Below are 22,965 nucleotides of genomic sequence, written 5' to 3'. Positions count from 1 at the left end.
TGAATTTTTTTTAAACAGCAGGTTCTTATTAGTTATCTATTTTATACATGTTAGTGTATATATGTCAATCCCAATCTCCCAATTCATCGCACCACCATCACCCCCACCCCCGCTTTCCCCCCTTGGTGTCCATACGTTTTTTTTCTACATCTCTGTCTCTATTTCTGTCTTGAAAACTAGTACATCTGTACCATGTTTCTAGATTCCACATATATGCGTTAATAGACGATATTTGTTTTTCTCTTTCTGACTTACTCTGTATGACAGTCTCTAGGTGAATCCACGTCTCTACAAATGACACAATTTCGTTCCTTTTTATGGCTGAGTAATATTCCATTGTATATATGTACCACATCTTTTTTATCCATTTGTCTGTTGATGGGCATTTAGGTTGCTTTCATGACCTGGCTATTGTAAATAGTGCTGCAGTGAACATTGGGGTGCATGTGTCTTTTTGAATTATGGTTTTCTCTGGGTATATGCCCAGTAGTGGGATTGCTGCATCATATGGTAATTCTATTTTTAGTTTTTTAAAGCACCTCCACACTGTTCTCCATACTGGCTGTATCAGTTTACATTCCCACCAACAGTGCAGGAGGGTTCCCTTTTCTCCACACCCTCTCCAGCATTGGTTGTTTGTAGATTTTCTGATGATGTCCATTCTAACCGGTGTGAGGTGATACCTCACTGTAGTTTTCATTTGCATTTCTCTGATAATTAGTGATGTTGAACATCTTTTCATGTGCTTCTTGGCCATCTGTATGTCTTCCTTGGAGAAATGTCTATTTAGGTCTTCTGCCCATTTTTGGATTAGGTTGTTTGTTTTTTAATATTGAACTGCATGAGCTGTTTATATATTCTGGAGATTGTTTGTCTGTTGATTCGTTTGCAAAAATTTTCTCCCATTCTGAGGGTTGTCTTTTCGTCTTGTTTATAGTTTCCTTTGCTGTGCAAAAACTTTTAAGTTTGATTAGGTCCCATTTGTTTATTTTTATTTCCATTTCTCTAGGAGGTGGATCAAAAAAGATCTTGCTGTAATTTATGTCAAAGAGTGTTCTTCCTACGTTGTCCTCTAAGAGTTTTATAGTGTCCTCTCTTACATTTAGGTCTTTAATCCATTTCGAGTTTATTTTTGTGTATGGTGTTAGGAAGTGTTCTAATTTCATTCTTTTACATGTAGCTGTCCCGTTTTCCCAGCACCACTTATTGAAGAGACTTCTTTTCTCCATTGTATATCTTTTCCTCCTTTGTCATAGATTAGTTGACCATAGATGTGTGGGTTTATCTCTGGGCTTTCTATCCTGTTCCATTGATCTATATTTCTGTTTTTGTGCCAGTACCATGTTGTCTTGATTATTGTAGCTTTGTAGTATAGTCTGAAGTCAGGGAGTCTGCTTTCTCCAGCTCCTTTTTTTCCCTCAAGACCGCTTTGGCTATTGGGGGTCTTTTGTGCCCCCTACAAATTTTAAGATTTTTTGTTCTAGTTCTGTAAAAAATGCCATTGGTAATTTGATAGAGATTGCATTGAATCTGTAGATTCCTTTGGGTAGTGTAGTTATTTTCACAATATTGATTCCTCCAATCCAAGAACATGGTATATCTCTCCATCTGTTTGTGTCATCTTTGATTTCTTTCATCAGTGTCTTATAGTTTTCTGAGTACAGGTCTTTTACCTCGTAAGGTAGGTTTATTCCTAGGTATTTTGTTGTTTTTGTTGCAGTGGTGAATGGGATTGTTTCCTTAATTTCTCTTTCTGATATTTTGTTGTTAGTGTATAAGAATGCAAGAGATTTCTGTGCATTAATTTCGTATCCTGCAACTTTACCAGATTCATTGATTAGCTCTAGTAGTTTTCTTGTGGCATCTTTAGGATTCTCTATGTATAGTGTCATGTCATCTGCAAACAGTGACAGTTTTACTTCTTCTTTTCCAATTTGTATTCCTTTTATTTCTTTTTCTTCTCTGACTGCCGTGGCTAGGACTTCCAAAACTATGTTGAAAAATAGTGGCTAGAGTAGACATCCTTCTCTTGTTCCTGTCTTGTTCCTGAAATTCTTCCAGTTTTTCACAGTTGAGAATGATGTTTGCTGTGGGTTTGTCATATATGGACTTTATTATGTTGAGGTAGGTTCCCTCTATGCCCACTTTCTGGAGAAAAATGGGCATAGAGATGCAGAAATACTTTTGCTTTTGAGGTGATCATATGGTTTTTATTCTTCAATTTCTTCATATGGTGTATCACATTGATTGATTTGCATATATTGAAGAATCCTTACCTCCCTGGGATAAATCCCACTTGATCATGGTGGATGATCCTTTTAATGTGCTGTTGGATTCTGTTTGCTGGTATTTTGTTGAGAATTCTTGCATCTATATTCATCAGTGATATTGGTTGGTAATTTTCTTCTTTTGTAGTATCTTTGTCTCGTTTTGGTACCAGGGTGTTGGTGGCCTCAAAGAATGAGCTTGGGAGTGTTCCTTCCTCTGCAATTTTTTGGAAGAGTTTGAGAAGGATGGGTGTTAGCTCTTCTCTAAATGTTTGATAGAATTCACCTGTGAAGCCATCTGGTCCTGGACTTTTGTTTGTTGGAAGATTTTAAATAACAGTTTCAATTTCATTACTTGTGATTGGTCTGTTCATATTTTCTGTTTCTTCCTGGTTCAGTCTTGGAAGGTTATACATTTCTAAGAATTTGTCCATTTCTTCCAGGTTGTCCATTTTATTGGCATAGAGTTGCTTGTAGTAGTCTCTTAGGATGCTTTTTATTTCTACGGTGTCTGTTGTAACTTCTCCTTTTTCATTTCCTATTTTATTGATTTGAGTCCTCCCCCTCTTTTTCTTGATGAGTCTGGCTAAAGGTTTATCGATTTTGTTTATCTTCTCTAAGAACCAGCTTGTAATTTTATTGCTCTTTGCTATTGTTTTCTTTGTTTCCATTTCATTTATTTCTGCTCTGATCTTTATGATTTCTTTCCTTCTACTAACTTTGGGTTTTGTTTGTTCTTTTTTCTCTAGTTCCTTTAGGTGTAAGGTTAGATTGTTTATTTGAAATTTTTCTAGTTTCTTGAGGTAGGATTGCATTGCTATAAACTTCCCTCTTAGAACTGCTTTTGCTGTATCCCTTAGGTTTTGGATCATCGTGTTTCATTGTCATTTGTCTCTAGGTATTTTTTTATTTCCTATTTGATTTCTCCAGTGATCTCTTGGTTATTTAGTAACATATTGTTTAGCCTCCATGATTTTGTGTTTTTTTACGGTTTTTTCACTGTAATTTATTTCTAATCTCATCGTGTTGTGGTCGGAAAAGATGCTTCATATGATTTCAGTTTTCTTAAATTTACTGAGGCCTGACCCACGATGTGACCTATCCTTGAGAATGTTTCATGTGCACTTGAGAAGAAAGTGTAATCTGTTGTTTTCAGATGGAATGTCCTATAAATATCAATTAAGTCTATCTGGTCTATTGTGTCATTTAAAGCTTGTGTTTCATTATTAATTTTCTGTCTGGGTGATCTGTCCATTGGTGTAAGTGAAGTTAAAGTCCCCCACTATTATTGTGGTCCTGTCAATTTCCTCTTTTATGGCTGTTAGCATTTGCCTTATGTATTGAGGTGCTCCTGTGTTGGGTACATATATATTTATAATTGTTTTATCTTCTTCTTGGATTGATCCCTTGATCATTATGTAGTGTCCTTCCTTGTCTCTTGTAACATTCCTTATTTTAAAGTCTATTTTATCTGATATGAATATTGCTACTCCAGCTTTCTTTTGATTTCCATTTGCATGGAATATCTTTTTCCATCCCCTCACTTTCAGACTGTGTGCATCCCTGGGTCTGAAGTGGGTCTCTTGTAGACAGCATATATACAGGTCCTGTTTTTGTATCCATTCAGCCTGTGTCTTTTGGTTGGAGCATTTAATCCTTTCACATTTAATGTAATTATCGATATGTATGTTCCTATTACCATTTTCTTAATTGTTTTGGGTTTTTATAGGTCTTTTTCTTCTCTTGTGTTTCCCACTTAGAGAAGGTTCTTTAGCATTTGTTTTAGATCTGCTTTGGTGGTGCTGAATTCTTTTAGCTTTTGCTTATCTGTAAAGGTTTTGATTTCTCTTTCGAATCTGAATGAGATCCTTACCGGGGTGAGTAATCTTGGTTGTAGGTTCTTCCCTTTCATCACTTTAAATATATCGTGCCTCTCCCTTCTGGCTTGTAGAATTTCTGCTAAGAAATCAGCTGTTAACCTTATGGGAGTTCCCTTCTATGTTATTTGTCATTTTTCCCTTGTTACTTTTAATAATTTTTCTTTAATTTTTGCCAGTTTGATTACTATGTGTCTTGGCGTGTTTCTCCTTGGGTTTATCCTCCCTGGTTCTCTGTGCTTCCTGGACTTGAGTGGCTGTTTCCTTTCCCATGTTAGGGAAATTTTCGACTATAATCTCTTCAAATATTTTCTCGGGTCCTTTCTATCTCTCTTCTCCTTCTGACACCCCTATAATGTGAATGTTGGTGCATTTTATGTTGTCCCAGAGGTCTCTTAGACTGTCCTCATTCCTTTTCACTCTCTTTTCTTTATTCTTTTCCATGGCAGTGAATTCCACCATTCTGTCTTCCAGGTCACTTATCCATTCTTCTGCCTCATTTATTCTGCTATTGATTCCTTCTAGTGTATTTTTCATTGCAGTTATTGTATTGTTCATCTCTGTTTGTTTGTTCTTTAATTATTCTAGGTGTTTGTTCTTTAATTCTCCCAGGTCTTTGTTAAACATTTCTTTCATCTTCTCGATCTTTGCCTCCATTCTGTTTCCAAGGTCCTGGGTCATCTTCACTATCATTATTCTGAATTCTTTTTTTGAAAGGTTGCCTATCGCCACTTCATTTAGTTGTTTTTATGGGGTTTTATCTTGTTCCTTCATCTGGTACATAGTCCTCTGCCTTTTCATTTTGTCTGTCTTTCTGTGAATGTGGTTTTTGTTCCACAGGCTGCAGGATTGTAGTTCTTCTTGCTTCTGCTGTGTGCCCTCTGCTCATGAGGCTATCTAAGAGGCTTGTGCAAGCTTCCTGATGGAAGGGACTGGTGGTGGGTAGAGCTGGGTGTTCCTCTGGTGGGCAGAGCTCAGTAAAACTTTAATCTGCTTTTCTGCTGATGGGTGGGGCTGAGTTCCCTCCCTGTTGGTTGTTTGGCCTGAGGCAATCCAGCACTGGAGGCTACAGGCTGTTTGGTGGAGCAAATGGCGGACTCTGGGAGGGCTCACACCAAGGAGTACTTCCCAGAACTTCTGCTTCCAGTATCCTTGTCCTCACGGTGAGCCACAGCCACCCCCCACCTCTGCAGGAGACCCTCCAACACTAGCAGGTAGGTCCGGTTCAGTCTCCTATGGGGTCACTGCTCCTTCACCTGGGTCCTGATGCACACACTACTTTGTGTGTGCCCTCCAAGAATGGAGTCTCTGTTTCCCCCAGTCTTGTCGAAGTCCTGCAATCAAATCCCACTAGCTTTCAAAGTCTGATTCTCTGGGAATGCCTCGTCCCGTTGCCGGACCCCCAGGTTGGGAAGCCTGCCGTGGGGCTCAGAACCTTCACTGCAGTGGGTGGACTTCTGTGGTATAAATTGTTCTCCAGTTTGTGAGTCACCCACCCAGCGGTTATGAGATTTGATTTTATTATGATTGCACCCCTCCTACCATCTCATTGTGGCTTCTCCTTTGTCTTTGGATGTGGGGTGTTTTTTTGGTGAGGTCCAGTGTCTTCCTGTCAATGATTGTTCAGCAGTTAGTTATGATTGCAGTGCTCTCTCAAGAAGGAGTGAGTGCATGTCCTTCTTCTCTGCCATCTTGAACCAATCCAGAACCATTGATTTTAAAACATACCAGTATAAGTACCACTGAAAGAGAAAAAAGTACTTCAATTAAACTATAACCCAATGCTTTCTTATTGCTTAGAATTTTTATGTTCTACTTTTTGAAATTGCTCTTGTAGGTTCTTTTTTAATTTATTTTATTGAAGTATAGTTGATTTACAATGTTGTGTTAATTTCTGCTGTACAGCATCTTGTAGGCTTTTTGAGACATGGAAGTGACCACACTATGAAGAGCTATGACCAAGTTCACACACATGGAAGCAGTGATAACTCTTATACCTTCCACCTGGCTGTTGGTAGTTGTAGGATGCCATCAATTTTAAGACACAGCCTGATTTCAGGGATGTTAAAATGTGAAAAGTGTGTACATTAGAATTAGTGAAGTAGGACTCATCAAATTAGTTACCTTCCAGGTGGGTTTAAAAGGAAAGAAGGTTCTTAAGACATAAATATGATTCAACAGGACACATATTGTACTACAGGAGTGTTCAAAACACCTCGGATAGGGACTTGACCGCTGCCTAGGCAAGCACGAAGACGTTCCAGTCAGGGCACAGGAATGTCTTTGGAGAAGAAGACAGAGGTGAAAAGAAGAGGGAAAACCTCAGAATGAGGAAAAAGAGCTCAAATATGACAAGCTGGGTTAAATGCCCTCCTTCTATGATCCTGGGATCTTATAATTTGGGGCTTCAAGACACAATCACAAGGTTTTCACAATACATACTGGCACCACCAGTGCCACCACCAGACGTGGAGGGGAGAGCAGCGTCCCTCACCTACTAGGTGCTCAGTATGGTGAGTGAGTGAGTGAATGTGTGAGTGCGTGGGTTAGGTCTGTCTGTGGCAAAGGTAACAGCTGTTCTCTTTTCCCTTGTCACCCTAGAGAAACTTGAGAGTGAGAAGCTGAACGTCGCTGAGGTCACCCAGTCAGAGATTGCCCAGAAGCAAAAGCTGCAGACTGTCCTGGAGAAGATCAATGAAACCCTGAAACTTCCTCCCAGGAGCATCAAGTGGAATGTAGACAGTGAGTTTTGCAAAGGAAGATGGGACTGTTACATGACACCTGTGGTTCCTACCGTGGAGTTTCCCCAGGAAGCTGCATCATAAGCTGGGAGGCCCCGGATGGGTGCAAACTCATTTATCTCTGAGCGAGATATGCCTTTCCTTAGAAAGGAAGCTCATCATCTACATCTAAGGAAAGCTGAGAAAAACAGCAAAATGTCAAAATCTAGTGAGCCTTTTCCGTAAAAGGCTCTCTGTAGGAACCTCATGTGAGATTGGTGGAGAAAGAAGCTCCTATTCATTGAGCTACTTCTGAGTCTCAGCACAACCTTTTGAAAAAGCTCCTGTCTCCAGCTTGTTGAAGCTCTGGGAAGTGGAGATGCCCAGTTCAGGCAGCTGAGAAGCGGGGAGCAAGGACTTGGGTCTGTTCCAGTGCCCACGCCCTTCCTCTCACCCCCTTACTGCCCAGAGGGAGCAAAGATATGGCTAAGAGCATAGGCAATGGAATAGGATTTTAAAATTCAGGTTTTCGTGCTAGTATAGCTCAAGGATCTCAGAAAGTATAAACCATTCATTCTTTTGCTGCCTCAAGGGCCTGGCTAATATGGACTTATTTGAGTCCATAACAGAGTCAACATAGAATCAGCAGATTTGGGTGAATCCAGTAGCAACAACCTGTTTCCCATCGGGAGCCCGGAGTTGTTTTGTTCCTTGTAATAGATAAAAGTATGAATTTAGATTAATGAAATGACTGAGATTGTGTTTCCTGCCTTTAAGCATTAAGGGGTTGAGTATTAGATCTTATTGCATCTGATGTATACAGCTTAAAATGGACATCTTCCCCACCACCACCACCAAAAAAAAACTAAAAAAAAAACACCTTTCAGACTTGGGAAAGAAAAGGGAATCTTCAGCTTTCCAAGTTAGAGACCCAGCAGCTGCCAATGGCAATCTCTTCAGCAGGTTCCTAACACCCGCCGTTGGAGGCGAGACGCCAAGCACCTCCTTCAGCACAATGACACCTTTGCTTGCACAGCGTGAAAAGCTGCCTCTAGCAGCACGCTGGGAACAGGGCATCCTCTGTGGAGCAGAGGAGACACCTGAGGGCGGGAGGAGGGGAGGCCACGGCTCTGGGCCCTAGATGCTGCCCCGTGTCCCAGGAATGCTAATAGTGCTCAGCGGGGGAGGAGAAAAGGGGCTGATCACTAGTTGGGGAAATGTATCTGCATTGTGGAAGTCCATAATAGTAATAAGCATTAAAGTCCTCTGATGGTGACCTCTGCTTAATTTTGTTTGATCCTGTTTCCCACTCCCTTGAGTATGGACCATCTCTATATACCACTCCAAAACAAAACCCCTTTTATCTTTCTTTTTTTTAATTGAAGTATAGTTGATTTACCATCTAATGTTGTGTTAATTTCTGCTGTACAGCAAAGTGACTCAGTTATACATATATACACATTCTTTTCTTTTCTTTTTTTTTTTACACATTCTTTTAAAAATTCTTTTCCATTGTGGTTTATCACAGGATATTGAATATAGTTCCCTGTGCTATACAGTAAGACCTTGTTTCAAAACACCTTTTCATTTATCATGGAACCCAGTTTGGGAAATAGGAAGAACGGAATTGTTTTATTTTGTTTGTTTTTAGATAACAGAAATTTATTTGCTCAGAGTCCTGGAAGCCACAATTATGAGATGAAGATGTTGGTAGGTTGCTTCCTTCTGAGGGCTGCAAGGGAAGGATCTGTTACAGGCCTCTCTCCTTAGCTCTCAGAGGGCTAATTTCTTGCTGTATTTCTTCACATCATCTTCCTTCTATGCATGTCTCTGTGTCCAAATTTTCCCTTTTTTATAAGGACACTTGTCATATTGGATTAGGGGCTCAGCCTACTCCAGTATGACCTCATCTTAACTAATCACGTCCGCAATGATTTTACAAATAAGGTCACATTCAGAGGGACTGGAGGTTAGGACTTCAACATATGAATTTGAGGCTGGGGGTCGCATATCAACCCATAACATCTGATTGGTCTCCCACTTACCTCTCCAGCCACACATATACTTCATGCTTTCTCACCTCTCTTCGTCATCCATACACTGGCCTCATTTAAATGGGCCACAATATTCCCACCTTTCTAGAACCATTTCTGGAAGATATTTCCTTGATCTGAAACATTCTTCATCCCATCTTCCCCACCCCCAAACCATTTTGCCTGCCTTAAGAATGGAGTTTTTTAAAGCCACTTCAGAACCATTGTCTTCAGTGGCTTTGAATGATTTGTTTTGGGTTTGCATTCACTTTCATTTCTTATGGGGAAATGTGTAGGAGTAAAATAATCACCTGTATTACCACTCTCATCTGGCTGTTTTCATTTTTTGTAATTACCATCCACATCAATGCATATTTTTTCATATTTTTACTTGATGAAGGTATATACAAACTCACTTTGTCTTAATGTTACATCATACACATCTCCTATATTCACATATGGTCTTTGTAGTTATATATATATATATATTTTTTTTTTTTTTTTTTTTTTTTTGCGGTACGCGGGCCTCTCACTGTCGTGGCCTCTCTCGTTGCGGAGCGCAGGCTCAGCGGCCGTGGCTCACGGGCCCAGACGCTCCGTGGCATGTGGGATCTTCCCGGACCGGGGCATGAACCCGTGTCCCCTGCATCGGCAGGCGGACTCTCAACCACTGCGCCACCAGGGAAGCCCTGTAGTTATAATTTTTGATAGCTGCTCTATTTCCTGGGGTAGATATTCCATAGTTAACTTAAACCCTATGCTGACATTGATCCTTTTAGGATGTTTTTCCGCTTATTGCTAATATCAGACAGGGCCAAGTTAAATGTTATGTTGTGACTCCTTTTGCTTCTCTTGAATTACTCTCGTCAGATAGATTTTTAGAACTGAGGGGAATTACTAGGTCAGAGGGAATAATTATCTCAGTGGCCAGCTCCCCGCGATGTCTCAGGGCTTCAGGCAGCAGTGGTTTCTGTGATAAGGAATGCAGCAGGCGCAACTCCAGGGCAGGCTCCGACACCTCCTCTCTTGGTTATCTTCCCTGGCTGTTTCTGGGGACATCATGTCATCTTTCCACTCAGGAAAAGGGTGGCAGGGACAGCTGCTGAGTTCCCAACGTCCTTGATCCAGGGTTTTAGGGAGTTCTTCCTTTTCTATTTTTTTTTATTAGCAACAATAATTTTCATTATTGAAAACTTAGAAAATACAGATCAATTAAAAGAGATTTAAATAACATCTAACATATTTATAGTGCTTGTATGCCTTGTACTAATCTAAATATTTTACATATTTTGAATCTTGCAATCTTCATTCAACCATCTGAGGTAAGAACTTTACTGTCCCCATTTTATAGATGGGAAAGTCAAGGCATAGAGAGGTTAAGAAACAGTGAGTGTAAGCTTCCTAAGAGCAAGGTTTTTTGTCTCTTTACTGCTGTATCCCTAAAACCTGGAAAAGTGACTGGCAATATTAAGCACAATACTATTTGCTAAAGAAGTGTCATTGTCCAATGTCACATGGGGTTGGGGGAAGTGGGGAGTGGTGGAGCCAGGAATGAGACCCAGAGAGTCTGGCTGCAGAGCCTGTGTACTAAGCCCACACATACTGCCCTCATGAGCTGCCTATCAGATATAGGCATTGTCAGCCTTATGGTGTGTTCCTTCAGGTCATGTGTGTGTGTGTGTGTGTGTGTGTGTGTGTGTGTGTGTGTGTGTGTAAGAAATAAATATATCAGTAAATGAATAAAATGTGTGTATATACTTATATACAAAGTATATTTTCTTATTTTTACGAAGATGGTATCAACCTGTATATGTCATTTAGAAGATGTATAGCTTTACAGATCATCCTTCTATATGTCACTTTTAATATTCTATGACATAGATTGGGTATATCATAATTTACTTAACTAATGAAAAATTTTAAGATTTTTTCCCATTTTTTCACTAATATCAATACAGCCTGATGAGTTCTTTCTGCTCATAGACATAATTACTTCTTAAGGATGAATACCTAGGAGTGGTAGTTTAGGGCCAAAGAATATGTACATTTTAAGGTCATATCACATATTGTCAAATTGCCTCCCCCCAAATTGTACCAGTTTCTGTTTCTACCACAATTCAAGTTTGGAGGACTGCTTCTAACTCAACAGCTCCTTTGAAATAGTCTCCCAGCACTGGAGTGACCCTCTTGGCACAGTGGCTGCAGGGCCCAGTTTATACAGCAGAGTCTTGGCTTCTCAACCCTGCTGTCATTCTGCATGTTTTCATCCTGACTGGAGTGCAGGAGCACAGTGGCCCTGGGTTCTGCCTGGCATCAGGGAGAAGGCTCCCAGGAGATGTGCTGAGAGATGGCAATGATGAGAGTGCCCAGACATGCAAAGGTAGTTAGAAGTTTTCTTAACTGAAAAGATAACATGTCTTTATTCGAAAGAAACATTTGAAACAGGAAAAAAAAATCTTTCAACTATAGCATAACTATTTTTTTTTTTAACTTTCCAAGTCTTGGCCACAAGTACGTTTGTGTGTGTGTGTGTGCGCGCGCACGCGCACATGTTTGTGTATGTATATTTATATGTATATATATACAAATATGTGTATTTATATATGCATAAATCCATGAAAGTATATATTTACATTATTTCTAGTTCTCTTTAACATTATATTATTAATATTTATAGCTACATTGTCTTAATGATTTTCAGCACATGCAAACTATTTCATTATGTGAATGTACCATAATTTATTAAAGCAGTGACTATTAAACCATGCTTGGCCCAACCTAGGGATCTGCAAGGAAAAACTCAGGCATCATTGAGGAGAAGAGAAGCAGCTGTGGGCGGGCTGTAGTTAGGACAAAGGGACTAGAGCAGTTGCACTGTTTTTTATCAGGTTTGCCTAATGGTTTTTAGAACAAAGGATTTCTCTTCTTAATTTTTAAAAATTTGAAAACCACTGGTCAACCATCATCTTTCATTTGGATATATGTGTTTCAGATTTTTTTTAAGGATAATATATTACACAATAATTAACATCTTTTTTTTTCTTTTCCATTATGGTTTATTACAGAATATCAAATATAGTTCCCTGTGCTATACAGCAGGACTTTGTTGTTTATCCATTCTATATATAATAATTTGCATATGCTAATCCAAAACTCCCAATCCATCCCTCCCCCACCCACCCTCCCCCTTGGCAACCACAAGTCTGTTCTCTAAGTCTGTGAGTCTGTTTCTGTTTCGTAGATAAGTTCATTTGTGTCATATTTTAGATACCACATATAAGTAATATTGTATGGTATTCATCTTTCTCTTTCTGACTTCACTTAGTATGACAATCTCTAGGTCCAGCCATGTTGCTGCAAATGGCATTATTTCATTCTTTTTTATGGATGAGTAGTATTCCATTTTGTGTGTGTGTGTGTGTGTGTATGTACATACACACACACACACACACACTATATCTTCTTTATCCATTCATCTATTGTTACACATTTAGGTTGTTTCTATGTCTTGACTATTGTATATAGTGCTGCTGTGAATATAGGGGTGCATGTATCTTTTCAAATTACAGTTTTATCCGGATATATGCCCAGGAATGGGATTGCAGGATCATATGGGCACTCCATATTTAGGTTTTTGAGGAACCTCCATACTGTTCTCCATAGTGACAGCACCAATTTACATTCCCACCAACGGTGTAGGAGGGTTCCCTTTTCTCCACACCCTCTCCAGCATTTATTAATTAACATCTTTTTATACGTAGCATGTATGTCTGTGAGAGAGGGATAGAGAAAGAAACTGTGTAATTATTTCTCTTGAAAAAATACCCAGGAGGACAGAGCACTCACTGAAAGAGTCTAACATCTGTATGGTGCCTACAACAAAGCTCTACTTTGCTTACGAAGACAGTCAAGGTAACATACAGTGTCCCCAGTGTGTGAGAACAACCTTTCTGACCACTGCTTTTCCAGCATTATGTTTTGTCATTAAAGGGGAGAGGTAGCAAATATTCTTACAACCCTCAGTGACGGGACTGATGCAGTGGCAGTTCTGAACAGAAGAGCAAACCCGGTTTTTGCCTCTGTCCATCATGTCAGTGGGTCAGTCCATGCCAGGTGCCTTTTTTGAGGCTATAACTGTGGGTGATACTTAGTTGGCAAAGCCCAAAAGCCCAGAAGTAAACACTTCTTCTGTAAGCCTATGAGTTAGGAGCCGCTCATCTGCTATTTGATGGTGGCATTGAGCTGCTGTTCATAGTCAGTGGAAAACCTTCTTTGAAGCAGCAGTGATAACAGGAAACTCTAGTGAGTCCCCAAGGGTTGTCTGGATCAGTTCCTTTTCTTGGTGATTTCTCAAAGCTTCTGTTAGAGTGGATTCATTGATCCCAGGGCAGACAGAATGACACCCTAATAATGGGCCCAGTTCATGCTAACTACACAAAATGGACAATTTTTTGCTCTTTCCTTAAATGCCCCCTGTAATGAGAGCCATAACGCTGGTAGGACTGTGAAGGCAGGTAAAGTATCTGGGGACTCTTCCCTTTTATGAAAGAAAGGGGAGAAAGTTGACAGTAATTGCCTAGATGCCAGGTACTTTCTCATAAGTGATAATAGAAAATATCAATCATTCCTAGGCATTGCTATGTACTAGGAGCTTTGCCAACATTATGTCTGGAAATTCTTACTCCCCATATTTCTGCATAGGTACTGTTATCCCCATGTGTGAGGTTGAACAGACTGAGGCTCAGGGACCTTAAGTGGCCTACCTAAGGTCATATACTCAGTAAATAAATGGTAGAGTTGTCAAGTCAGAACTCAAGCTCCCGTTGGCCAACACTGTGTGTGCCTGTTACATCACAGTCTTTTTCTCCTCTCATCTACTGAGGAAACTACAACTCAGTAGTTGCCCAGCCTTCTCCAGCATAAATGACCTAAATGATCTGGCACACAGCTCAGCTATAGAAGCCACCTGGGTCACGAACATCCCCTCCCAGCTACTGCCCAGAGGGCATTGCCTGCACTGACTGTATATGGCACTCAAGAGAGCAACAAAGTCCTTTAGATGTCTCTCATGCCTTCCTCCAGGTGTCTTAAAGCCCTGAACAAAGGGAGGGATCCAGTGTCCTGACTGAGTGTCCATTGATTGAGGGCCTGCTTTGTGTAGAGCCTTGGGACAAGGGTAGTGGTGATAACCTACAGAGTTCACAGTCAGATGGGAAGGGAGAGGGGGTTCAGCAGACATGGTTATCAGCACAGAGTGAACAAGAACATGGGGGTGGCAGAGGGCTGACCTGAACTCAGAATTCAGCTGTTGTCAGGGTCCCGATGGGAACCTTGGATTAGAGTGGAGAAGCACAACTTTGCCGTCCAGCAATAACATGATCTAGGAAGCAGATCCACGGGACCTGGCTGAGAACCGAGGGGTCCCAGCGTGAGGCCCGTGATGACCAAGCGTGTCCCCTGACCCATAGGGGTGGGATGAAAGGGGCATTGGGTGTGGTACTGCCACACTCTGGAGATCTGCGTATATCTGCCGAGAACCTAGAAGAAGATTCTCTAATTTATAAATCATCTTTTATTTCAGCTGTTCATGCCAAGAGCCTGGTAGCCATCTTGCATCTGCTGGTTGCTCTGTCCCAGTATTTCCGGGCACCAATCCGACTCCCAGATCATGTTTCCATCCAAGTGGTTGTGGTTCAGGTAAGTTAGAAACCACTAAAAACATCTGGACCCTTAAAGGGGTGCAGGGGCTAAGCTCCTGTGAGAGCCAAGGCACACTGGGTAGCTCGCTAGAAGGAACGCTGAATGAATGCTGAGTGTGTCTGGGTGTGCCATATGCTGGGAGGCATGTGAGTGAGCTTTCTGATGCATGTGGGCTTATCCCTGATATGTGTGCAAAGGGTGGAAGAGTGTGTGCTTCTGTCTGGGACAGGCTTGTGTGGGACGTGGGCCTGGGGTTTACATGCTTTCCTCGGGAGGGTGCCTGTGTAATGTATATCTGAGAGTGTGTTGTATGTATTTGTGAGGTCTTTTTTTTTTTTAACATCTTTATTGGGGTATAATTGTTTTACAATGGTGTGTTAGTTTCTGCTTTATAACAAAGTGAATCAGTTATACATATACATATGTTCCCATATCTCTTCCCTCTTGCGTCTCCCTCCCTCCCACCCTCCCTATCCCACCCCTCCAGGCGGTCACAAAGCACCGAGCCGATATCCCTGTGCTATGCGGCTGCTTCCCACTAGCTATCTACCTTACGTTTGGTAGTGTATATATGTCCATGCCTCTCTCTCGCTTTGTCACAGCTCACCCTTCCCCCTCCCCATCCTCAAGTCCGTTCTCCAGTAGGTCTGTGTCTTTATTCCTGCCTTACCCCTAGGTTCTTCATGACATTTTTTTTCTTACATTCCATATATATGTGTTAGCATACGGTATTTGTCTTTCTCCTTCTGACTTACTTCACTCTGTATGACAGACTCTAGGTCTATCCACCTCATTACAAATAGCTCAATTTCGTTTCTTTTTATGGCTGAGTAATATTCCATTGTATATATGTGCCACATCTTCTTTATCCATTCATCTGATGGTGGGCACTTAGGTTGTTTCCATCTCCGGGCTATTGTAAATAGAGCTGCAATGAACATTTTGGTACATGACTCTTTTTGAATTATGGTTTTCTCAGGGTATATGCCCAGTAGTGGGATTGCTGGGTCATATGGTATTTTATTTGTAGTTTTTTAAGGAACCTCCATACTGTTCTCCATAGTGGCTGTACCAATTCACATTCCCACCAGCAGTGCAGGTCTGTGTAGTAGGATCGGGAGGCTGTATCCCTGTGTGTGTGTGTGTCCTGCCAGCCAGCGAGAATCTTTTTTTTTTTTTTTTAAATAATGCAGCCTCGTGCTCCAGTGTCTACAGTATGGAGCCCCATAAGTGGGATCATGGGGTCATAAGCCTGTGGATTTTAAATGTTGGTAGAGTTGTCGATTGTTTGGGCTGCCTTGTTTATTTATTTATTTATTTATTTATGGCTGCACTGGGTCTTCATTGCTGCACGTGGGCTTTCTCTAGTTGTGGTGAGCGGGGGCTACTCTTCATTGCAGTGCATGGGCTTCTCATTGCAGTGGCTTCTCTTTCTGCAGAGCACGGGCTCTAGAGCGCAGGCTCAGTAGTTGTGGTGCACAGGCTTATTTGCTCCGTGGCATGTGGGATCTTCCCGGACCAGGGCTCAAACCCATGTCCCCTGCACTGGCAGGCGGATTCTTAACCACTGCGCCACCAGGGAAGCCCAAGAATCATTTTTTGGTTAAACAAACAATGCACAGTTACTGAGAAGAGGCAAGTATCTGTGCATGTGTACGTGTGTGTATTTGAGAGAGACCCTGACAGGCCGTGCCTGTGTTGAGGGCACTGCCGATTTTCACCTGCCCAGAGAAGCACAGCTGGTATCTCAAGTCATTTTTTCCAGATTGTTGGATGGAATTTCCATTCACACATGGCTGTGTGATTTCCACAATGAGGGGATGCTCTCTCCCTGTGACTATCTCATTCTGCTCCTAACCCCATTAGATACTCAAATTCAATTTTATTTTCCAACTTTATGCCCGTGAGCAAAAGGTCGTCATTTTGTTGGCTTCTGTTCTTTTCCAAATAAACATGCTACAAGGGAGAACGTCCCTTATGAGCAGCTCCCTGGCTATCCAAGGTTATCCAGGGTTCTGTCTGGCAACTGTGCCATCCCTTGGTGAGGAAGAGCCTGGAGGACAGGTAGGCTTTGCCTGAGAGGTGAGGTGAGGCCAGGCCAGCTTCCAAGACAGAAGGGCTGAGCTTTCAGGGATCAGAAGTGAATGGGGGAGGGGAGGAGGACATGGGGGTGCTGCTCAGCCAGTGCCCTAATGAAAAAGTATTTCTTCCAGCACCTTCTGGGTACTTAACTTGCTAAACGTCAAGGGGGTATAATAGAAAGACCACACCTCGGCCCTGCCTGCCCGGAGACAGGACTGTACATAAGCAGCAGAGAGGGCTATCAGAAGCCCCTCGTCAATGCAAACGCGTGTGGTTCCGACACTAAGTGCAGCTGACTGAAAGAGACTAATTGGCTTCACTTATTGGGCTGTCAACCATGTCAGGCGTGGTGCTAAGCTTTTTATGAATATGGGCCAGCCCAGAGCATCCTGGTACGTGCATCTTCCTAGTGAATCCAGGCCATCTCTATTGTGTCATTTTTTAACAATCAATAAAGTGTGAATCCATTTCATTATATTTTTTAAAACTATGATTCAGGATTTGCGAGGGTTGGGGGGGAAACAGTGGTCACTGGAAGCCCATGTCTCATGCCTTATTTTGAGCTCAATTATAGGCCATCAGAAGGCTGTTGCTGGTTTAATTTCTACTGCAGGCAGTTTTGTTAGTGTGAGGGAGAAAGGAGGAGGCATTACATAAAATGGCATCAAGGTATGTCAGGGTTTATGGGGTGTTTTGCATTATCAGGTTAAACAGGCACGGAAGCAAGACTCAGAATTGGCTGTAAGACACTGACTGAACTACAGAGAGAGTTCTTTAGGGAACAGTGGATCGAAATGAATCAGGACGCTGTGTGAGCTGTCATTGAACCCAGATTTCTTTTCCATTCTGTGTACCAGCATTTAATTCTGCATGTAGTTGAAGATGAGGTTTGATGTCTGTGAACAGCCTCGCAAGACAAGGACACAGATTCCATTAGCCCTGTGTGAAAATTTTACATATGTTGAAGCTGAATTTGGAAAACGTCCTGGTTTATCCACACTAGATCTTTTTTCAATGGTATTTTAATGTTTTTCTTCCTTTTTTGCTTTGATAGTTCGTTCTTCTTAATCTAATCCAGATACACTCATGGCCTTTATCCAGCTCTACCTTTCCTTCTGTAAAAGTATTTTGCAAGGACGCTAGTTTCTGTGGCTATTGGGAATGTGAAGAAAAGGTTGTGGAAGTTCGGGCAGGAGGGTCGAGAAGGCAGATTTCAGCTGAAACACTAATGCTTGGAGGATCCCTCTTGACACATCTCAGTCTTTGTGGAAGATGGATTTGCTCTGACAGCCTCTTGCCCTGCCCAGACTGCCTTCCAAGCGTCTGGTAACTGATTGTGTAGGAACGTGATAAATGCATCTCCCTCCTCACCCCCATCAGAAGGTCTTCCTGAACGCCAGCACTCCTTCATCGGTTCCCACGCCCACACAGTGAGGTTTAAACTCCAAACCAGCACTCAACTGACCAAGGGCAGCCACTGTCCCTCCAAACGGCCTCCTGAACACGCCTGTGCTCTCCTATTCTGCCTTTTTGCTCCGGCCATTCCTCCCACTGAAGAGGTCTCTCCTCTGTGTCCAGCCAAATCCTAGCTGTCCGTTAAGTTCCAGCTCAAGAACCCCTCCCCCTGGAAGGTTTCCCTGACCCTCTCAGCTGAAAGTACTTGTTCCTGTCCTGCCCTCAGCACTTCCTCTCTGCAAGGGGCCACCATGTAATTAATTATCCATGACACATTTGAGAGGGAAAGGGGATCCTACTCTAATCATTGAGCTGGGACCAGGAGGACTGTCTGGGGAAAACTGTTCTTGCATACCTGTTCATCTACGCCATTTTACTCTAAGTTCCTTAAGGTCCAAAACTATGTCATATGTTCCACAGTGTTTGCTAAGTCCAACACAGTGGCTTGTACAGAGAAGGCACTGATTAATGAAACAGAGAAGAAAGAGAATGAATTGATGGGAAGGGGTAGACAGATGATGGTTGCATGCATGGGCAGATGGGTGGGTGGATGGATGGATGGGTGGGTGGGTGGATGGATGGCACTTTGTGTGGGTGGATGGGTGGGTGGATGGACCTCCAAAGTGCCTACGCTTTTCTCAGAGAGTAAGCTAGTCACCCAAGGACTGTTCTACTTACTTAAAAGCTCCTCTAGTTAAACGTTTTTTGAAAACTCTCCCTCTGAATTCTCCAAGTTGACCTCAGTTCTTCCACCCCAGCCGCCCCAGTTAAATGTGTTTCTCCGCTTCCCTCCGTGGCCCCAGCTGGAGGGCAGACACACCCTGGCCCTCATTTCCATTTGGTTTACTGTGGATTTCTCCAGGAGGCAAACAGTGTGCTTCCAGCAGAATGTCTTCCAATAAAGAAAGAAAAGATTCACCATCCAAGAAACAGCCGACTTGTTTGGAATAAACACTAATTGCACTTAAGTATGAATGGTACAGTCCAGTCCCAGGAAAGCAGGAGCCTCATTTCACTTCTAGCAGTATCTCGTCTCTGGATTCATTTCTTAAACGCCAGTAACTTTCTAAGTATCAGGAATGCTAATCAGTTTTTTGTATTTTTCTAATGCATATTTCTCTCTCTTCCTCCCAACCCTCTCCCCACCACCGTTTTCAGAAACGAGAAGGAATCCTCCAGTCTCGGCAAATCCAAGAGGAAATAACTGGTAACACAGAGTATGTCAACAGCATTGTTGCCAGCGATTCTGTAATGGAACACAGATGTTTCTCCGAAATTCATCCATTTGCTGATATTTAGTTTTCATTTATTGGGATTGCAAGAGGGATTAGACTTCAGCCAATGATTATAGTTTAGCCTTTTCCGTGCATTCAAAACATGCCTCTCAATGCTTAAGGTACAAACTTGGGTGGGGAAGTGGGGAGAGGGAATTAACCGTGATTGAAAAATTCTAATTTTGTGGCACTCCAGGAAAGAGTGTGCCCGAAAAAGCCAACCAGCATGAAATCATCATGCCATAAACATGGGGTTGAATTTAAATTGTTAACCTTCAAAAGGACATTTTTCTTCCTTTTCTGAATCTGATTTATATGGTCACATGCCATGACCCAGAAAGCCCCTCTCTACCTTAGGGTGGTGGATTGTTTGGGGTTTCTTTTTTGGTTTGTTTTTTTTCATTTACATTAAGAAATTGGAATATCAGAACATGTAAGAGTTTTGTCATGGGAAAGAGAAGTTTTGTTCTCAAGCAGAAAGAGCAGGGCGGTCGGTGTGCATGGGTCTGAGATCCCTGGGCAGGCTTGAGCCCTGGCCGCACGCAAAACCGGGCAAAATTTGTTCGTATCATCTCCTGCTCCCCTAACTCTCCTCTATATTCCTTTGAACAAGAAGAGCAAGTGGAAAGAGCAGGGGCACATGAAGCAATGATTACACCTTCTAAAACCCCACACCCCAAAGGTGGAGGAGGAAACTGTCCTTGGTCTACCTGGCTTGAACTCCACGCTCATCATTCTTCCCAGTACACTACCCACAAGTCATTGTTTAATAGGTGACAGATGTATAGTTGGAATAAACCAACATAATAAGAACCAAAAACGTATTGAGAAAAAAATGTATTGAGCATTTAGTATATAGTAGAAATTATGCTAAAATCTTTCTATATATTAAATCATTTAATGCTCACAACATCTGATTGAGTTGTTTACCATTTTATCCTCATTTTAAGGATAAGTGACCTGAAACCCAGAGAGGTTCGGTAGCTTGCCCAAAGTCACACAGCAAGCAAATGGCTTTGTAAGATTTAAAACTAAGTAGTCTGACCCTAATGCTTGTGCTCCTAATACTTTGCTGCTTCACTGTATGAGTATGGTTCCAGCTCCTGCCCTGTTTGAGAAAACCTATTCTAGGTCAATGGCAGGTGCAGCTTGGGTGGGTATCACAGGATGGACAGGAGAGAGCCCAATCTGACCTCCCCAAGCCGATGCCCTCAGCAACTTGGGCAGTGAAATGCCACATTGGGATGGTACCTGAGCTCTGCTCCTAAAACATGGTTGGGAATCCTGAATCTCTGAGTCCAATATTCTTTCTCAACTGTAAGCAATAATGTGAGTTTATTTAAGGCAAGAAATAGTCCTTTATGCATCACTTATACCAGGCTTTATGCAAACACCAGTAAATCTATAAAGCAGAGGGGAAAATAGGTGGTAATGTGGTAAAGACCACCCATAGCTGGAGACTTAGTGCAGAATAAAATGCCAAGGAAGGAAGCTTTGGGGATCTGCCACCAAGGGTGCGGAGAGAAAAGTCACGCTGCTTTCTTTCTCCTTTTCCCGCAGGGCTCTTTCTGGAAGGCATGGTGAGTTGCATAAGAGTGTCCTCTGTCACTGCTGACTGCCAATGGGGTCTAGTTAATTCTGTAGCAGCTGGGAAGAAGAGGCACTCAGCTTGATTCCTGCATGTGTGTCTGTGCCAACCTGGTGACGGGGCCAGTCGGTAGGGAGGGTCAGCGCACTGGAGGGAAGAGGAAAAGTAACCACAGCTGCAGTCCTCTTGCAAGTAACAAGACCACTGACCCTGCTGGGCTTCTGGATGGGTCCTGGGCATTTGCAGGGAAGTCTTGCTCTAAGCATATTGTGGAAGTAAAGCAAGAGGTGTACGTATGCGCTGGGGACTGTACCCTCTCCCCACTCTGTCCAGCCCTTGTAGAAGGTGCCTTTTTCCTCATCACACCTCCTACCTCTCTGGTTTCCCAGAACTTTGGGTGTGTTTATAAGGTCTGTGAATGTCCAAGATCACAATCACCATTCTGGCCATCTCAGATTTACTCATCAAGAGTAGGAGAGGCTGGTGGCGCAGTGGTTGAGAGTCCACCTGCCGATGCAGGGGACGCGGGTTTGTGCCCCGGTCCGGGAAGATCCCTCATGCCGCAGAGCGGCTGGGCCCGTGAGCCATGGCCGCTGAGCCTGTGCGTCCAGAGCCTGCGCTCCGCAGCGGGAGAGGCCACAGCAGTGAGAGGCCCGCGTACCACAAAAAAAAAAAAAAAAAAAAAAAAAGAGTAGGAAAGGCAGCCCAGGACCACGAACCCTCCCAGCCCCGGTTCCTCTTGGAGATTTCTCATTCCCAGTCACAGATCCCTCCACTATTTCACCTCTCAGATCAGAGGACCAGGGGGGCTATAGCAAGGAAAATCCCTGCAGGGAGAATGGCTTCGCTATTTTCTATGATTCTGTATTTACTGTGGATAATATATTGAAATATTCCAATCATTCTAATAATAACTCAGATCAGCAGATACTTCAGAGTTTACAGAGAATGTACTTTCTTGTCTTTCATCCTCATAACCCACCTAGGGGAGGTTCATGCTCAGTGGGCCTTTTTTCTATTATTATTTTTGGCTGCGTTTTGGCATGCGGGATGCTAGTTCCCTGACCAGGAATCGAACCTGTGCCCTCCGCAATGGAAGCGCAGGGTGTTAACCACTGGCCTGCCAGGGAAGTACCCAGTGGGCATTTTATGGAAGAGGAAAGTGAAGCTAAAAGGATTGAAGTGACCTGATCCCTCAAGAGGGGGAGCTCCCCTTCTAGGGCTCTGTAGCTCCCAATCCGCTTATCTGCCCTCTGCCAGGAAGTATGTCTTGGGCAAGTTGGTTTTGAAAATTAGGGAGTGATTTGATATTTGGATGACATTCTGCTTCCAAAAAGCTTCAGAAACACTTTAGAATCATGACTAAATCATGATATCAAAGAATACAAATAGTAAAGAGAAATGACTGGCTCCAAGTCAGACTGCCTGCCAGAGCTCCTGAACCCCAGCTCAAAGAGGGCTGATGTCGAGGGTGGATACACACACACCTACATCTACACAGAGAAAAAGGCCCCTAAGATAAGAATCAACCCCAAATCCCTGCCCAAACCAGTTTCCCAGCACAGTCTCATACCCCAAAGAATTCCCACCTGGAGCTGACCATGTGGCCTGTAGAGGCGCGTGGCTGGGACCTGGGTTGGCATCAGCTCTGGGCCCTACTTTACATTTTCCTCTTTTTTCAGAACGTGATGCCTTTGACACCTTGTTTGACCACGCACCAGACAAGCTGAACGTGGTGAAAAAGGTGGGAAAGAGGTGCCTGAGAGGGAGGGAGGGAGGGGGAGAGGGAGGGAGGGGGAGAGGGAGGGAGCGGGAGAGGGAGGGAGGGGGAGAGGGAGGGAGGGAGGGGAGTGAGATGTAGGAAAACCCACCCCCTGCAGTTTGCAAGCTTCCCGAAACTGGTGTCATCACCAGACCACCACAAACACAGAGCTTTCCTGCTTGATGTCCGTTTTACCTGTCTTGTTTT

The 22,965-nt window shown here is 42.8% G+C and overlaps 1 protein-coding gene across 1 annotated transcript in view; it reads left to right on the top strand.

Moving 5' to 3' along the window:
- The window catches only part of PARVA (parvin alpha), a 181,040-nt gene that overhangs the window by 127,111 nt on the left and 30,964 nt on the right, over window positions 1–22,965 (top strand). The window contains exons 6-10 of the mRNA XM_004279175.3: window positions 6,746–6,886; window positions 14,479–14,594; window positions 19,293–19,351; window positions 20,969–20,988; window positions 22,679–22,740. Of these exons, the coding sequence (XP_004279223.2) occupies window positions 6,746–6,886; window positions 14,479–14,594; window positions 19,293–19,351; window positions 20,969–20,988; window positions 22,679–22,740 (398 nt within the window). The remainder of the gene's footprint in view (window positions 1–6,745; window positions 6,887–14,478; window positions 14,595–19,292; window positions 19,352–20,968; window positions 20,989–22,678; window positions 22,741–22,965) is intronic.

This window comes from Orcinus orca, chromosome 8 (genome assembly GCF_937001465.1).
Source record: "Orcinus orca chromosome 8, mOrcOrc1.1, whole genome shotgun sequence".
Taxonomy (NCBI): domain Eukaryota; kingdom Metazoa; phylum Chordata; class Mammalia; order Artiodactyla; family Delphinidae; genus Orcinus; species Orcinus orca.
The sequence above is the reverse complement of the archived record's forward strand: the minus strand, read 5'-3'. Positions and strand labels throughout refer to the sequence as shown.